This window comes from Numenius arquata, chromosome 5 (genome assembly GCF_964106895.1).
Source record: "Numenius arquata chromosome 5, bNumArq3.hap1.1, whole genome shotgun sequence".
Taxonomy (NCBI): domain Eukaryota; kingdom Metazoa; phylum Chordata; class Aves; order Charadriiformes; family Scolopacidae; genus Numenius; species Numenius arquata.
This window is the reverse complement of record NC_133580.1, coordinates 3,586,359-3,603,655: the sequence shown is the minus strand read 5'-3', so window position 1 is coordinate 3,603,655 and position 17,297 is coordinate 3,586,359. Positions and strand designations below refer to the sequence as shown.

Sequence of the window (17,297 nt, the reverse complement as noted above, 5' to 3'; positions counted from 1 at the left end):
AACTGGTTTAGGGCCCTGGAAGCCGTCCTCACTGCGGGATGCCGAGGGGTGGGAGGAGAGCTGGGGCAGAATGCTCTGCTCCAGCCAAAAAAACAAACAAAAAAAAACCAAAACAATAAAACCCAACAATGTGACACCAAGGGATGCTCCCGTCCCGCTCAGGACCGAAGCCAAACCCCCAGCGCAGCATGCGAGCCGCCGGGATGTACCGTCCCCTGCTCTGCCCCTCCTGCCCGCTCCTCCTCAAGGCACTTTTTGCAGAGCAGCTCTCTCGCTTTTTGGGCACTTCCTAAGGCAGGTTTCTGGGGACTCCGGGGGACAGGCGAGGACAAACCAGGCCGGGCAGCCCCCTGCCACCGCAAACCTGCCGCTCCCGGGGGAGCAACACCGCCCGCCCCACGCTTGCTCCCTGAGCAAAAGCAGCTACTTCTGGAAGGAAAAGAAAGCGAGGAAGGAGGGGACGGCTGCCGGGCCCCAGGCTGGGACAGCCCGAGGACGGGCAGGTGACAGGGCACCGCCAGCCCCACCGTGCTCGCCGGCATCAGCGACGGCGCTGGTAGGTCCTCCCGGGAGGAGGAAGCTGGGAACGATGCCACCAGAAGAGCCCAAGGCTCAAGCCCTTCCAGTTTTGGGCAGGAGATGGGCAAGGCAAGGGCAAAGCGAGCCCCGGGAGGTGGCAGCAGGTGACACTCCTGCGCCAGGAGCACGGAGGGTGGGGACGGTCCCCAAGGCAGGGTCCACACAGGGGCACCAGGTCACCCTGGTAAACTGGCCGGAGGGGGAGAAGCCTTTGGCTCGGCTCCCAACCAAGGCAAGCCCGATGGATTCCTCCAGGGGGGGCTTCCAGCCCCCAGCTCCCCCCCGGGATGGGCTGCGGGTCGGGAATGTTTGTTTTCCAGTTTTCCCTTCCAAGGACAGCCACCCGCAGCATCACCAGCTGAGGAACGGGACCCAGGGCAGGAGGGGTCTGTCGCTACCCCCTGCCCTCCCACCACCCCCCCCCACCACCCCCCGAAGGCTTCTCTTCCAGCAGGCTCAGCCCCAGCCTCACGGAAACCTCCAGAAAAGGCTTTTCTCCGCAGCGGGACCCCCTCGGGGCCGGGGGGGGGTCGGGGAGAGCTGCCGGGCCGAGGCTGCTGCTCCGCGCGGGGCAGGAGGAGCACCCGGACTCTCACGCACTGAATGCTTGAGACATGGTATAGATATAATTTTTTTTTTTTTTTTTTCTTTCTTTCTTTTTATAAAGAGACTAAAACAAAGAGTCAACAGCTACGAACACAAAAGTTTAAAAGGGCAGCGGCGGGGAGCAGGGGGGTCTGCCCCGCGGCCGGCGGGACGGAGTGCTGGAAGGAGGCGACGGCGTGTGCCCGAAGGCGGCGGGGGCCAGAGTCCCGCCCGGAATTCACAAAAATAAAAATGTTACAAAACAAAACAAAACAAAAAAATTTAAAATAATTATAATAATAATAATAGTAGTAGTAGTAAATCGGGTTTGCCAGCTTCCTCCCTGCACAGTTGTCTGCATCTTGGCACCTAGGCAAAAGCATCCTCCTCCTCCCCCCCCCGCGGCTGCTTGCTCCTCCTCGCACCGAGGCTCCTGGCCGCGGCCCCGGCGTTGGTCCAGGCTCCGGGACCCAAGCGGTGGCCGACGTGGCGCCAGGCGCACGGGCACTTGACGCAAGGACGTAGGGGTGACGCAGGGAAATCCCAAAAACGAAAAAAGGGGAGGTGGAGTCTCCGGGTTTGCCAGCGGTGTCCGAACAAGCACGGAAAGGCACAGCGCCCGCCCCCCCTGCCCTGGCCGGCCGCAGTCTGGAGAAGAAGAGGAGGATGCTGAAGGCTCACCCTCGAGTCTCGGGATTACAAAAAGCTGAGAACTACAAAACTAAATACAAAGGGGAGAACCAGCGGGCGAGCGAGCCATCCGCTCTCCGGCGCCGGACCCTGGCGCTCCCTGCGCCGTGCCGTGGGGGTTCGTTTCTCTTCCTCCCTCCCGGCGCCAGACCGCCCGTGGGGAGACCCGGGGTGGGGAGCGGGCTGCCCCCCCCCCGCATCCTTGCGCTCGGCGCTCCCGTGCTCCTGCATCGGCGGCTTGCCCAGGCTGCTCCTCACACCTTGTAGTAAATGTTGGCTGGGCTCTGGGGGGGCATCTCCTGGACAATGTAGACGGGGTGCCCGTAGTCCCCGCTCACCTTCTCGTAGTGGGGGCAGTAGTTGTTCTCTGTAGTCCGTAAGGGGATGATGATGTCGCTGGGCTCAGAGCCCGCGTTCCCGCTGCATTTCGGGCTGGCCAAAGTGCTGAGGGACAAGGCTGCGGCTCGCTGCTGCGTGTGCTTCCGGTGCCGCTTGCGGATCTTGATCAGGAGGACCACGAGGAAGATGATGATGAGGATGAAGATGACACAGCCGGCACCGATGGCTGCGAAGACAGCCACCTTGGAGCTCAAGAAGCCGTCGCTGGGACCTTGGGTCTCCTGGCCGTCCTGGTTGACAGAGCCTGCAAGGCAAGGGGACAGGGGTGTCAGAGCCCACAGTGGGGACAGACTGTGCCCCACCTCTGCGAGGGTCTCCACACGGCTGGTTCCATGCTCCTTCCACGCATGGATCGCACCCTGTGGGTGGGCAAACCCTCCCTCGGTCACAGCAGGCTCTGGGCAGGGCAGGCAGGAGCCCTGGGCATCCACAGATGAAGTGCCATGTGCCTTCTCCCCCACCCCACATCACTGCTCCCCCTTTTCCATCCCCCAGCCGATGGAGCAGAGCGCCGCTCGTGTCCGGGTGACAACCAGGCGGGACCCCAGGAGGCTTTCTCTCCGCAACAGACCTGGATGCTCTGCTGAAAGTGGGCTGTGAGCCCCGGAGCTCTGTGATATCTGATTACTGACCCCCTGCCTCCTCCTGACCCCCGGGCCGGGGCAGCCCCAGCCCCCCGAGGGGAGAGCGCTTGGCTGGCCGTACCAGGCGAGAAGAAAAGAGCAACTCTTCCCCACTTCATCTGATTTCACTTTTCTCTCAGCAGGGTCAGGAACTCAGGAAACCACCTTCAAAGGGCTTTCACACTGGCTCAGCTCAAAAACCCAAGGACCTCACCTCCTCCAAGCCCTCTCAGACGTACTGCAAGGAACAGATGGGCAGCAAGGAGGAGGAGGAGGAAGAGAGTGCTTAAACAGCATTTCCCTGCAAAGCTCCTGCCAGGACATACCGGAGCTGGGAAAACAAACCTGAGCTGCTCCGCACCACAGCCTGGCTGGGCCCCGAGCAGTCCCTGGCCAGAAAGCACAGAACTGGGGCGAGGAGATGCTGTGAGCAGCAAGGATGGCAGAAACGGGCATTTTACGGGAAACCCATCTGTATCTCTGCTCAGGAGCACCCAGTATCCCCAGGATCCATGCGACAAGCCCAGCTGGGAGCAGCAGGTGGCCAACCTCCGGCCCCTCCGATCCCGTCCCCCTGCTGGGGTGTCCCCAGTAAAACCCACCTGGTTTGCCAGGCTCCTCCACCGCGGGGACCTTGCTGCGTGGGCTCTGCGTGACAATTTTCACGGTGTTGTCAGACTCCTTGCTGGGCCGACTCGTTGTCAGCTGCTCTGGGATCACCGCGTTCGGATCTGGGGAGGAAAAGGAAGGGACAGATGAGAAACCTCGATTCAACCTGAATGGAAATAGCTCGTTCACCCCCCCCCCCCCCCCCAGATCCCAGCTGGCCACCTCCCACAGGGTGCAGGGGAGAAGTGGGAGCGATGGGAGCTGCCGAGAGCAAGAGAACAAGGCTGAGCTGCTTCAGGGCTTGTGGGAAGCAGCTTCCCCACCCTAATCCCCTCCTGCTTTTATGTTTTCTGAGCTCCTGTGCGTGGGTTGGGGCGAGTTTTTCACACGGGCAGCAGCAGGAACGGGAAGGGAGCTTGCCAAGGCTGCAGCGCTGCTTCTTCTGTTTATTATAAATATTGGCCCCAAAGTGAAAACACAATAATGAAAAGCAGCCACCAGGAGCTGTGCATCCGAGTCCGGGGCATCGTTGGGGCTGGAAGGCACCCAGCAGCTCGGGATGGGAGGTGTTGGGGGACTCCCTCTGGGAGAAGAGCACACTCTGCCACAGCAATGCCATCAGTGATACCCTTGGTGTCACGCTGCCACCACGGCGCAGCAGCCACCGCTACCAAGAGGCCTCAGTTTCCCCAGGATCCAAAAAACCCACCACCACAGCAGGACAGGGGCCAGTGCTTTGCTGGGCAAAAGCGTTTCAGCAACGGGAGACCCCAGAAGGACTCACCCTGCCCCACTTTCATGACAATCTTCATGGAGCGCGTCTGGCAGACTCCTCCTTCCCGGTTCTCCAGGCCATCCAGCGTCCCGTTGGAAGTGGCTGTAAGAAAAGAGAGGGAGGGTTAACCAGAGTTCCTGGGAGCTGGAAGGTCTCCCGCTGGGCAGGTCTCCTCTGTCCCCAGGCACCATTGAGAGACCCGGCAGGAGCTCCTGACCCCCTGCCACGGCCATTCCTTCATGTCCCAGTCCGGAGCCCACCACAAGTGTTTAATACACAGAGTTCTCGTTTTCTGCACCTTCCAAAGATGTTTGCAGCGGTGAGGATGTGATCCCTCCAGCTTCCCCTCGCTGCCACATCCACACAAGCGAGCCATTCTCCGCGCCCGCACCCTCCTCCCCCTTTAATTCCTGGATAATTTCCTTTGCTCCTTGGTGTATAATAGGAACACATGCATATGCACAGTTTAAATTATACATATATAATTACACAGTGCGCCTCAGTAAAGAATGTAAACTCAGAGCCCCAATGGGGTTGAGTGGCTTTAATTGCAGGGCAGAAGTCAGTTAAATTCACATTAACTTTTTGCTTTAGCCGGCACAGTTTTTTAAGCCTTTCAATCCTGCGGGAGCACAGGGAGCCACACGTCTCCCGCTGCCACCGCGCAGGACAGGGTCCCCACCCACGCACCCGACAGCCCTCTGCCATGGCGGGGCCAGCCCGGGGCAGGGGGGGACACGAGAGACGAAAAAGCCAAACCAGAGGATTACAGGGTTAAGCACCTAAATGGCAGATTCTGCTAAACATACTCGAAAAGTCTGGCTTCTTACCCCAAAAAGGGCCCTCAAAAGGGCGATGCTGTGCCGAGCGGACGGGTGATGCACCGGGTGCAGGGGGGGCTCTGGCACGCAGCCTGCTCTCCCCGGTGATCAAGCCGGTACCTCCACCCATCACGGCAAACACAAATCATCCCGGTGCTCCACCAAATCCAGGCACGGGGATTTATTCACCCAGGGAAGCACCAAAAACCTGGGAGAAGCATGGCAGGAGCGGGGCTGAGGAAAGGCGATGCAATGAGAATCATGAAGCAACTGGGATAATTTTACCGAGACAAAGCAGTGAGGAAAAGCAGGATTCGGCCAGCACGGCGCAGCCAACACCTACCCCGAGCCTGAATGCCAAAACTCAGCCCCGGGGTTTCAGGTTGCCTGTGCAGCCCAATTCCTTCCCCCATCCCGCAAAAACTCAGGTTTGGGAGAGAGGAGGTGACTGATGGCCAGTGGGGACAAATCCATCAGATCCCGCTGGGCGTCTGGGAGGAGGTGATGGGAAGAGGCTGATTATGGAGCAAGGTCTTAATTTTTCTCCTGCACTCCCTTTGCAGGACCCTCGGGTGCCTCGATGAGGACTCGATGTTGAGCTACGCCGGAAAGCGAGCCTGGATCACTCCGGGATAGGAGCTCAAAGTCCATCAGCTCCATCCAAACACCTCTGTGCAATCAAGGCTCTCGTGTGAAACGCCAGCAAGTGTTTTATTAATCAGAAAAGTCATTGGGCCATTTGCTGAGTTATCACCTCTCCCGCGGCGGGGTTCTGCCTGCCAGCACCTCCCCGGACAGAGCCGTACATCCAGGCATCTGGGATTCGCTGGCAGGCGTCTTGTCAGGAGCACCGTCAGCACAAATCCCACTGCAAGCGCCTGGGAAAATGGAGAAACACCCCCCCTGCAGCCTCTGTAAGCTCTTCCCAACGCGAACCGGAGTCAGGGGCCTGCGTAAAAACTCCCCATAAAAACAACAGAAGGCACAGCAGCCCAGTTCTCCCAGGCCAGAGGCACCGGTTTTGGGATGAAATAAGCCGGTAACGTCCCAGCTCATGGCCCTGAAGCAGTTCCAGGAGCACCATGCCGTGAGTTGCTCCATCTCAAATAGGCTTCACCCATTCACACTCCAGCAGAGCGGGGCAGGGAAAAAGAGAGCAGTGTGTAAAAACCAGCCCCTGCAAGACCTCATAAGGTCTTATTTATAAGGTTATAACATAATTATATCAAAACAATCTACAGAGTAAGTATGGCTTGAGTGTGGGGAACTAGGAGATCCTGCAAAGGTAGAGCACGCAGCGGTAACGGGGGACATAATTTCCTCCAAAATAACTACGGAGACGTTGCATTTAGATGTGACAAAGATATTAAACATCCAAAGAGGGCAGAGGAACGGCAGCTGGAGCCACAGGGACGGGCGAGGGTACGCAGCCGAGCATCCTTCCTCCCGCGCCGCACGCAGGACTCTGTTCAAGAAGCCTCTTCTTGTTCTGATCATAATAATGATGAGGGGAAAAAGCACCTTTGAAAGGGAACCGCATGAAAAAAAAAATAAATGAAGCAGCTACTTGAGGGAACATAAAAAGGGCAGCTAAAAGGGTAAAACACTTGCAAAAACCATGGTGATGGTCTCTGGTACAGGCTCTTGAAACAAGGGACGCAACGCTGCCACGCTCTGTATAGATCCAAAAGGGGCCAAAGCAAAGCAAAGCAAGATGCTCCACGCAGCCGGTCAGGCTTCCCAAAGTCAAAATCCCATCCAAATGGCTAAAAGAGTATAACTTCGCATGAGTTTAATATAAACAGGTAGAACGACTGATGTGTTGCTGAGCAGCAGGTCCAGAGGTGGGTGGGGGGCTCCGGCCGGGGGGTCCCCAATGACCCACGGGTTGGGGGGCTGCAGTGAAAGCACTGCAGGCTTCTCCGTTGTGCTTCGCCCCAAAGCTCAGAGATGGGAGAGCTGATCCTCACGCTGTTTCTTGTTTTCTCAGTGGAAGATTTACCAGCAGAAGGTCACAGGATCAGGCCCGAGGCCGGCACCGCTCCAGCAGAGACACGAGATCCGGGAGGCACATGATGATCAATGAGACCGAAGCCCAAAGCTCACGGAAGGGCGGTGGAGGCATCACCGATCCTCAAGCGGTGGATGAGTCACCATCAACAAATGCACGGTAAAGCAGGGGAGATAAAGGTTAAATCCATAGGCACGACAGCGGGCTGCAGGGAGAGGCGAGAGGCAGCCCCGAGGCCAGGAGAGGTGGGCGAAGGATGAGAGCAGGAGGCAGGGCTACAAAACGCCGAAGGAAGACAGGCAGGGAGCTGGGGATTCCATGGGGAATAGGAAATGGCAGGTCTCAAACATCGGCCGTGCTTTTCACACGCCACATTGGCCATGTCACATCAGCAAGGCTTGATCCGGCTGGTCCCAGCAGCACTGAGCGAACGGGAGCATTCTCCTGTCCCCCTTCCATTCTGGAGGGACTTACAGTTTGGCTGTAGGACCAGGAGAGCAAAAGCAGCCTCTGGACAGATGACTTCTACTCAAGCTTAAAGAAAAGGCAGCTCCCAGCCCATAGAGCTATTAGATGCCTTCGCCTTAATGAAGCATTAAGCCTTAGGCTGCTGAGTGATGAGGATTTAACATTGATACCATTAACCATGTAATTGCTTGTCAATTTAGAAGAGATGCTCAGCCTGCACGGAAGCACAGGCAGGACCTCCGCGTGCTGGCACAACTCACCCCGGTCCTTGGGCACAAGACCAGCAAAACACTAAGTCCCAGCCCGGTGACGCACGCCAGCCAGCTGGGACAGACGGCTCTGCGGGGAGGAGAGCCCCCCAAGCCCCCACGTTTCCACCTCCAGCAGCAAGCGGTGCCATGTGCTGGCCCCGGCGCATCACACTCTGCCTCCCCACCGCCAGCACTCAGAGTGTCACCGCAGCTTTTCTTCCTCCCCTAAAAATATTTCAAACGAGAACTTGGGTTTTGGCAGATGGGAGGCTCTGGAAGTAATACCTGGCAGCAGATGAAGGCAAGGGTCTCTTAAATGGTCAGCTTTGGACAGAGCGAGACGTTTGGTTTCTCTTCTGGATTCCCTCTGGCAGGACTCCGTTATGATTTGGGCCCCAAAGCACAATTAATGTGCTGAGACTGTAGCGAATCCAAGTCTCTTTCCTTTTATTATTCTTAATTACTCTTCCATCTGTGCACCACAGCCCTGCTCCAGACCAAGCCCGGCCCATGATCCCCCCCCTCGCTCCCAGATCCGTCCCAAGATTCACGTTTCCATCACATAGCTTTAGGCGGAGGCGGCAGCATCCCACCGGCACCACCGCCGCTGGCTGCCAGGGCTTCGGGGTACACCCCCCCCCCCCGAGCATAACCCCCATCCCACCAGAGCAGACAGGGTGGTGGGAACGCACTGACCGACCCTGCTGAGGGGCAGCTGGTGTAGAACAGGCTCAGATCAACCCCACCAGGCTGAAAGCCCCTCTTGGCCTGGCTGAAGACCCTACGGGAGGCCCCGAAGATGTGCCTCACACATCTCCGGTGTGGCCCCCCCAGAAGACCCTTGCACAAATCTGCAACTAGGCTCTATTTAAAATAAAAATCTAGCTTGTGCCAACTTCCCTCTCCTCCGAGCCTTTCCAGCTGGTTTAAGCACCCTCAGTATCGAGGTGCGGGTGTTGCACAGAATCATAGAATGGTTGGGGTTGGGATGGACCTTAAAGATCAATGAGTTCCAACCCCCTGCCCTGGGCAGGGACACCTCCCACCAGACCAGGTTGCTCAAAGCCCCATCCAACCTGGCCTTGAACCCCTCCAGGGATGGGGCAGCCACAGCTTCTCTGGGCAATCTGGGCCAGGGTCTCACCACCCTCACAGCAAAGAATTTCTTCCTAATATCTCATCTCAATCTCCCCTCTTTCAGTTTAAAACCATTCTTCCTCATCCTATGGCTCCAACTCTCTCATAAAGAGTCCTTCCCCATCTCTCTTATAGCCCCTTTAGGAAATGGAAGGGGCTATAATGGAGGGGCTCCCTGGAGCCTTCTCTTCTCCAGGCTGAACACCCCCAACTCTCTCAGCCCGTCCTCACAGCAGAGGGGCTCCAGCCCTCGCAGCATCTGCATTGGTAGAGGTGTTGCACCAATATGGGTGTTCCATCAGCTGCACCGGTGCCCAGCCCCATCATAGGCACCTTCCTCCCCCCATCCCGACCAGAGCTGGTGCCCGGGGGGACCTGCAGAGCCACTTCCAGGTCACCGAGCAGAGGAACCAGCCTGCTCCACTGCACACAAAGCCCCTGGGGCTGCCCAGAGAGCATGGCTTGGTTGCAGCCCCTTCTCCTCCTCCCCGGCTGAGCAGGGAGGCAGCAGGGGCACGCAGCCCCACGGTTTGCAGCCCACGCTCACGGTATCACCCTTATTATTAATATTATTATTATTATTATTATTATTATTATTATTATTTCCTTGCCAGGCCCCACTGAAGGGATGCGAGCCCGCCGCCCCCTCCCCTCAACACATCCCCCCCCCAAGCTCTTTCCATCAGCTCCAGCACATTCGCTGGGTCGGCTGCCAGAGCAAGGGCAAGGGGCTGTGTGGGGCCGGGGGGGGGGGGGGGGGGGGGGGGGTCCGAGCCCCCCACGCTGTCACGTTGCCAGCGAGGCCGGCAGCCGCCTTCCAGCCCAGAGGCAGCTGCAGCGGGAAGGGGCCCTAAAGCCCCAGAAATGTGTGTGCAAGCCAGCCCAGCCCCATCCCGTCCCTAAACGGCTGCAGGAGGTGCAAGGCTTGGGTTTCACACCCCCTCCTGCTCCAGCCTCCCAGTCTGCCAGGGAAAGAGAAGAGCCCAGCAGCCTGCTCTCCGACCCCCCCCAGCACCGCTCACCCCTGTCCCCTCCCCAGCCCACCCCTGTCCCCTTCCCCAGGCCACCTCTCAGCCGTGCCACGCTGTCAGAGGGCACTGGCGGGTCCCTGCAGCCATCCAGGACTGATGACATGGTGCCAACTGGGATTTCTAAGTCTCCCACTCTCATACTGGACACGCAAAACTGACCACGGGTCAGCCTGCAGACAACCCATGCAGCCCCCCATCCCTTCTCCCCACCGGCCCTGGTGAGCAGCAGATGATGACCACCGTGGGCAGGGGTACTCAGCCTGGCCGCCGGGCAGATGCCACCATTATATACTCCCTGCTACCCCAAAAAATCCCTTTCTGGCAGGAAAAGGCTCTGCTCAGGCCGCTCCATGCCGCCATGGGGTGGGAAACACGCAGAGATTCTCAGAGCTGGGGACATCTACCACAACCTTCCTGCTCTTCCCTGCCAGCTTCCAAAGCGCCCCGAGACCCAAACCTGAGTTTCACAAGCAACATATCCCCGTTCGTTATCTCCATCCTCCTCTTTGCTCCTTGGGGTTTTACAGTCTCAGGGTCCCACAAACACAAACAGCTCAGAAAAAAACATGCGGTTTTCTAGAAAACACCCTATTCCAGCACTGCTGGAGCTGGGGTTTTGAAGCACTGAATGATGAACCCTCCTCATGTCCCAGCAATCGGTTCCAGGTTCCCTCTGCCCACAGCACAGCAACTTTTGGGGTCAGGGAAACACCACTGGAGGGGACAAACAGGGGTCCCAGCAGGTTACACCCAGCGAACCAAGGGCTGATCACACAGGCTGATGGAGAAGCAGTGGTGGGACCCACACCACCGTGTCCTGGGCGATGGCATGCCGAGGTTCATGGCCACGCTGCTCCTCCAGCATAGCCATGGTATGGCCAAGCCCTGGTGGGTCTCCAAGCAGGTATGGCCAAGCCCTGGTGGTTCTCCAAGCAAGGCATGAGGAAATGACCTAACAGAGCTGATTCGGGCTGAATTGTCTACAGTAGTAATTCTGTGTTGCTGCACAAATTTTTGCTGCCGAAAGGAGAGCCTGGTGTTCTGCTCTGGTCCGCTCCCACCAGCCAGGGCCAAATCACAGTGGAGGAACCTGGGGTTTTACCTCCATCCTCCCCTCGCACACAGCAAGCAGGGGACAGCCGGGGTGACTGCAGAGGACAAACAGTTCGCTCCATGCCCTGGGGAATCCAGACATCCCCAACTGCCCTTCTTGCTCCAGCACACACACCACAATGTGAAAATCACCAGGTTCAAATACGCTTCTGGAAATAAGAATGAAACGACAGCACTGGGACTGGCTGGGATGGAGTTCACCTCCTCCTGGCTAGGGTCAGCCGCCCACAAAGATAAATAAAAATGTTAAATTAGACCCGTTCCTTATAAAGAACAGCAGCTACATTCACAAAGGGCAGGTCCAGCCAGGTTAAGGGGGTAAGAAAGGAGGAAACCACACACCCACGCACATCGTCGTGTCCCACGGCACCACTTCCAGATCTAAGCGCTGGTTTGGGACTGGGGAGGGCACTTTCCTGGGGCAAATGGAGAACAACAGGGAAACACTGAAGTATTGCATGGACCACGACACTTTAACACAAGTTAACACTTCAGTGAAAACCTAATTTCCCATTAAAAACAGCGTCTGATGGAAAAATTATACCCAATCCTAATTAGCATCATAATTAAGAGCCACAGCTACATCACAGGTAACCTCATCAAGGCTGGAAAGCACTTCTTGGTCGCAAGACCACCACTTGCAAGCCCTTTGGCACCAAAGCTGCTGAAATGACCAGGTAGAAAATATTTGCAAGGTCCCCACGTCCCATCCGGTACTGGGGAGGACACGCAGCCTCGCTCCCTGCACAGAACGGGGGGGGGGGGGACAGGGCACTAAATAAAGCCTTTGTCTCCAGGTCTACCCACCCCCTTCCAAAAAGAAGAGAGCGTTGGTGGAAGAGAAAGGTTATTTGCACAGTCTCTGCGGTAGCCCCAAGCAGCTGGTTATAGGTCAGGGAAAAAGTGCCATGTAATTCTCCACCTGATGCTCTGCCAGAGTCATTTGTGGGCCCCGCTGGGAGCAGGAGAGGAGGAAAGCACTTATTGCGTTTTAACAGGGTGTAAATCTCTTCAGTTAGGTAGCAAAACATCTGCGACTCCGACTGAGAAATCTGTTGGGAAGAGGACAGGGGGAGACTCGCAGGGGGACAGTGACAGTCCCCCGCCGGCGAGGCCAGTGTCAACATCAGCTCCATCCTGCTGGGCTGGAGGTGGCTCAGAAAAAAAAAAAAAAATCAAAGTTATCAGGGACCGGAGAGGTTGATTCACGTGGAAATCTTCTGCCTGGGAGAGCGTGGGGAGCCAAGGAGGTGCAGGGCAGCAAGGAAGGACTTGGGGTGCACTGTGGGGCAGCCAGGAGGAAACCCCAATGTAATTAAAGGTAAACTTTGCACGAGCATCGGGAATCTGCTGGCAGCGGGGAAGTTTACATCGGTGTAACTCCTGAACCAGAGCTGCAAATAACCCCACAGCCGGGAGAGGAGTCAGCCCTGCTTCCATACGCCACCCTCAGGACCCAGCAGGACCCCAGAGATGGTCTCAGCCCTCATGCCTGCACATAGAATCATAGAATGGTTGGGGTTGGAAAGGACCTCAAAGACCATCCAGTTCCAAACCCCCTGCCATGGGCAGGGACACCTCCCACCAGACCAGGTTGCTCAAAGCCCCATCCAGCCTGGCCTTGAACCCCTCCAGGGATGGGGCAGCCACAGCTTCTCTGGGCAACCTGTTCCAGGGTCTCACCACCCTCACAGCAAAGAATTTCTTCCTAATATCTAATCTAAATAAACATGGACCTAACGGTCTCCAGCAACACCCCAAGTTATAGAACGTGGAGATTTCTGATATAGGCTAAACACGCCCCTGAGTATCCAGAGGAGGACTTGCCCTCTCACTGAGTGAAGGATGGAGATGCTCCTCTTTGCCCCCCAATTTAGGGCTGACCCCCCATTGCAGAGGGGCAAGCAGCAGCCCCCCCACCTCCGCTGCTCCCCGCCAGCCGGCTCTCAATTAGCTGTGTTAACACCCGCTCCATGCTGCCAGGCGGGATCAAAGAGCACCGTCATTACGCAGCAGCAGCAGCAGCAGCAAAACCATCATTCCTAGGGCAAAGAAACTTCAAATGGCAAGAAAAACCAATTCTTCCCGAAAAAGGCAAGCTTTTAAAGGTGCCGCATGCAACCTGGGCAGCGATTCATTAATGCCAAACCTGCTTGCACTCTGCATGTCTCACGGTCCAAGCCTGGCATCACTTCCTGGAGCCCCCAGCGTGCTCTTGGTCTGACAACCAGTGCCAACCCCAGCACCCACGATTTTTTTCAAGTCTTCAACAAGCTGAAGGCTTCTTCTGCCTTTCAAGTCTCTTACTGGAAGTTCAGTCCAAAAGGAGCCAAGTTTTAGTCTCTTCTAGAGTTATGGAGAAAACCCTCAGAGGTGACCATCACTGAAGAGCAGGGTCCATCAGGGTCCATGCACGTGCAGCTTCAGGAGATTCCGTGGGGTCCCTGTGTCCCGCTGCTGGGGGGAGCAGGGGCTGGACAGGGAGGAAGAGGATGGAGGCAGAGGCACAGACACGATGTGCACCACAAAACTAAAAGGACTCTCATTGGAGTCTTCTTCTCTGAAGACATTCAAAACCCACCTGGATATGTTCCCGTGCAACCTGCTCTAGGTGGACCTGCTTTGGCAGGGGGGTTGGACTAGATGATCTCCAGAGGTCCCTTCCAATCCCATGTGATTCTGTGATTGCTTTAGTGTTGGTCCTCTACCAGAGCTGCAAAGGGGACACCTCTTTTTGGGGGTGCAGGCAGAGTGACATTGTTCCAGCAGGCTGAAGGGGTGCAGAGCAGGATCGGGCAGGCGATGCACGGGTGCGAGCTGGATGTCACCTCCTTGCTGCCATGGCCTGGGCTACACATCACCTCTGCACGTCACCTCGGTTTTCAGGAGCGCTGAGGAGTTAAACGTGGTTTATTTTCTACTAATGGGTCGTGTCAGCGTTAAAGAGATGTTCCTGGAAATCATTTCTCCTGGGGAAGAGCATCCTCGGATGCAGGAGCCCGGCTCCCTGGGCAGACAGCCTGGTGCCCAGCTCCCAGTGGCGAGGAAAGTCCTTGGCCGTGCCAGAGCTGCAGGCAGCTGCCTGCCGGGTGCAGGCAGGGGCCAGGCTGCCCAGCAGCCAGAGAGTTAAGCGGGTACCGGCACCCCCAGCCGGGGTCTTTGTTGCAGGCAGGGGCCCCCCCCTTCCCGCCTCACCCCGTCCCAGGAGCAGATCAAAGCGCTGGGTATTTACCTCCTGGCTGGGTGCAGGACACTGGCCCTTTCTGATAGGGCTTTTCATCCCTATTAGGGCCGTGAAAGGCTGAGCTATGAGATCAGCTGCCAGGGGCTGTCCGGGGACAGCGCTGAGCCGAAAAGGTCAGGAGGGAGGAGGAGAAGAGAAAAGAGGCAGAGGCTTAAGGGACAGGGCTCAACAAAATCGCATTTACTGTGGTCACGGTCTTCAGACAAGCCTCCAAGACAAGGAACCGCGTGTTGTCTAAGGGCCATTATTTGGGTTTGACATGTCCAGCGCCCAGGCTTTGAAGTTGGGAGTGGGACACCGTTAGAGACCCGTTTGTCTCCGGCATAAGCCCGCCGGCTCCCACGCAGCATCTCCCGTGGGGAGCGGGTCTCATCCACCCTCTGCCACCAGCTCCCAGCGGGACGGGGACGGAGGAGGGAAAGCCAGTCCCCAAAACCAGACGGTTGTGACACCAGGACGGCTTTGCTTCACCCAGGCTTTCCGCGTCGCCGCAGGTATGTCGCAAGCTGGTGGGACGAGGACAGCGCCGGCCCATTTGGGTGAAGAATGAGGAAGCCGGTTAATTAGGTTTTTATCAGCAGAAGTTCATAGCTCTCATCACGGCATCAAACGGCACTTTTGCTTTCAACTCATCTTCACCAAACAAGTTGTGGGACGGAAGATGAGGAGCACATGAAAGTGGCCACATTCAAATGCAATCAGCAAAGAAAGCCAGCAAAGAGCTGGCGGGGTGACAAACCGCCCGGGGGGGCTGCGCCTGGCCCCCCCCCCACCCAGCACAGCACCCATCAGAGACAGGCAACCGGGGCAGAAAGAACCAGGGAGGAAGTTATTATATACCGAGGGCTGCAAAAAAGAGCTTCAAGCGGCTCCGCAGACACTCTCACACACGCTGGCATGGGCTACAGGCTTCCCAAACCAACGGCAGCTATTTCGGAAGCTGGAAGAGTACAGCCAGAAAAGCAAGTATGGCAACGCGTCCCAAAAAAAAAAAAGAAGGAAGGTGGCTTCTGGCAGTTGGCAATATATAGGTGACCCCCTTCTCCACGCTCAACTGCAAGCTATAGAAAAATGCTGACGTAGAAAGGCCCAGGAACGAAGCCCACGTCGCAGAGGCAGCGATGGTTTACAACAAATAATTCTTGCCAGGTTAAGTCTAATTGCATCTAAAAACAGAAATGCAAGACAAGGGGTTTAAAGAAACACTCGGGATAATATATCTGGTCTCGCTGAATCCTGCTGCCAAAAAGTGTTAGATTGGATTACAAACATTATTACATCAAAAATGGATTGAAGGGCTTAAAGACTAACAATAACCAGCACAGATTTATGGGGCAAACATCTACCGGGGCCTCACTTTTGCTTTAGTGCTTTCATCACATGAGGTCTCCTCGCCTTATAACAGGCTCCCAGGAGAGGTGGGACTTGGCAGAGGGATGGGCAAGAGACCCCACCTGCAAAACCATCACAGAGCTGGTTGGCCAAGGTGTTGCCCATCACATCTGCAAACAGCTGCCTGAAGAGCATCAAAAGGGTGAGCAAGGCTTTGCTTGAGGGTCTTTTGTTCTTCCACACCCCATCAAACACAGAAAGGGCTCCAGGGACCACCACCACCATGCCCAAGGACAAAGTGAGCCCTAGGCTGAAGAACACGTCACCCGAGGCAGAGCACAGTGGCACCAGCAGCAGGCAGGACACCGCTGGGCCACATCCAGGGATCCTGCATGGTGGGAAGCCACGGCGGGAGCTCCTCCTCACGCCGCCCCGCTGCCAGGACATCGGGATTAATGCATCTCTATCTAGGCACCTCATTACCAGAGATAGTAAAACTGGAGCAAGTTCAAAGAGTAGCAGCAAACGCAATTAAGAACCAGAGTGAATTAGGAGGGGAGGTGGAAAGAGCCGAACCTGCACGGCTGGATAAGCCACGGTGGGGGCCAGAGCTGCCCACGAGCATCGCAGGAGCACAGACACCAGGGAGGGGGGGAAGTCTACTTGAGTGGGGCACAGACAGCCACGGAAGCAGAGAAAATCACCAGCAATTGGTAAAAACCAAAGGTGAGGAGAAACGTTGGTATGGTCAGGATCTCAGACCTGGGGCAGACGACCAACCCACAGGCATGAAGCAGGACCCCCACTCCACCTCTGGGACATCACCTTCATAAAACAGTCTTCAGTTTTCATCTTCTTATAGCCTTTTGCTCCTGCTAGCCCAAAAAGCAACCAGATGGATTATTTTTAAGCACTTGAACATGTTTTTCCCTCCCATTTCAGCCATCCACAAGCAACCAGCTTCTCTACCAGCTCAGCAGGGACAAAGGGAGGAGGAACCACACACCTGCTAATGAGCCAGAAGCACCTTCTGCCTTGATGAGGACAGCGTGAACGATCCAAACCTCACCACTGGTCTGGGGAAGGGCGGCAGCACTCACATCCATGCATGGGTCTGCAAGTCCAGGTTACTCTGGAGACCCCATTGACCTTTCCGGCAGCCTGCCACAGATTTGTGCTTGGCCAAGAACCCCCCAAAAAGGACTTTCTTTTGAGGCAAAAAGCAAGAATTCATTCCTGTTGGACCTCACCTTCCTACCTCCCACGCAGCACAGCAGGAGGAACCACCCGGGAGAGCCACCATTACACCCTTCTCCCCATCTGCCCGCAGCGTATGATGGTTTTGCAGGGAGGGGACAGGATGCTAAGGGCAGGAGACTCCCACCAGACACCAAAGGCAAAGCCGCAGGAGACCAAGGACAGAAGAATCATAGAATGGGTTGGGTTGGAAGGGACCTTCAAGATCATCCAGTTCCAACCCCCCTGCCATGGGCAGGGACACCTCCCACCAGACCAGGTTGCTCAAAGCCCCGTCCAACCTGGCCTTGAACACCTCCAGGGATGGAGCAGCCACAGCTTCTCTGGGCAACCTGTTCCACTGTCTCACTGCCCTCACAGGAAAGAATTTCT

General features: G+C 56.6%; 1 protein-coding gene across 1 annotated transcript in view; it reads right to left on the bottom strand.

Moving 5' to 3' along the window:
• Positions 1-2,108: 2,108 nt before the first annotated feature.
• Positions 2,109-17,297, bottom strand: part of EFNB1 (ephrin B1) — a 51,125-nt gene continuing 35,936 nt past the window's right edge. Inside the window, exons 3-5 of the mRNA XM_074147872.1 lie at positions 4,270-4,362; positions 3,479-3,607; positions 2,109-2,497 (exon numbers count right to left, since the gene is read on the bottom strand). Of these exons, the coding sequence (XP_074003973.1) occupies positions 2,109-2,497; positions 3,479-3,607; positions 4,270-4,362 (611 nt within the window). The remainder of the gene's footprint in view (positions 2,498-3,478; positions 3,608-4,269; positions 4,363-17,297) is intronic.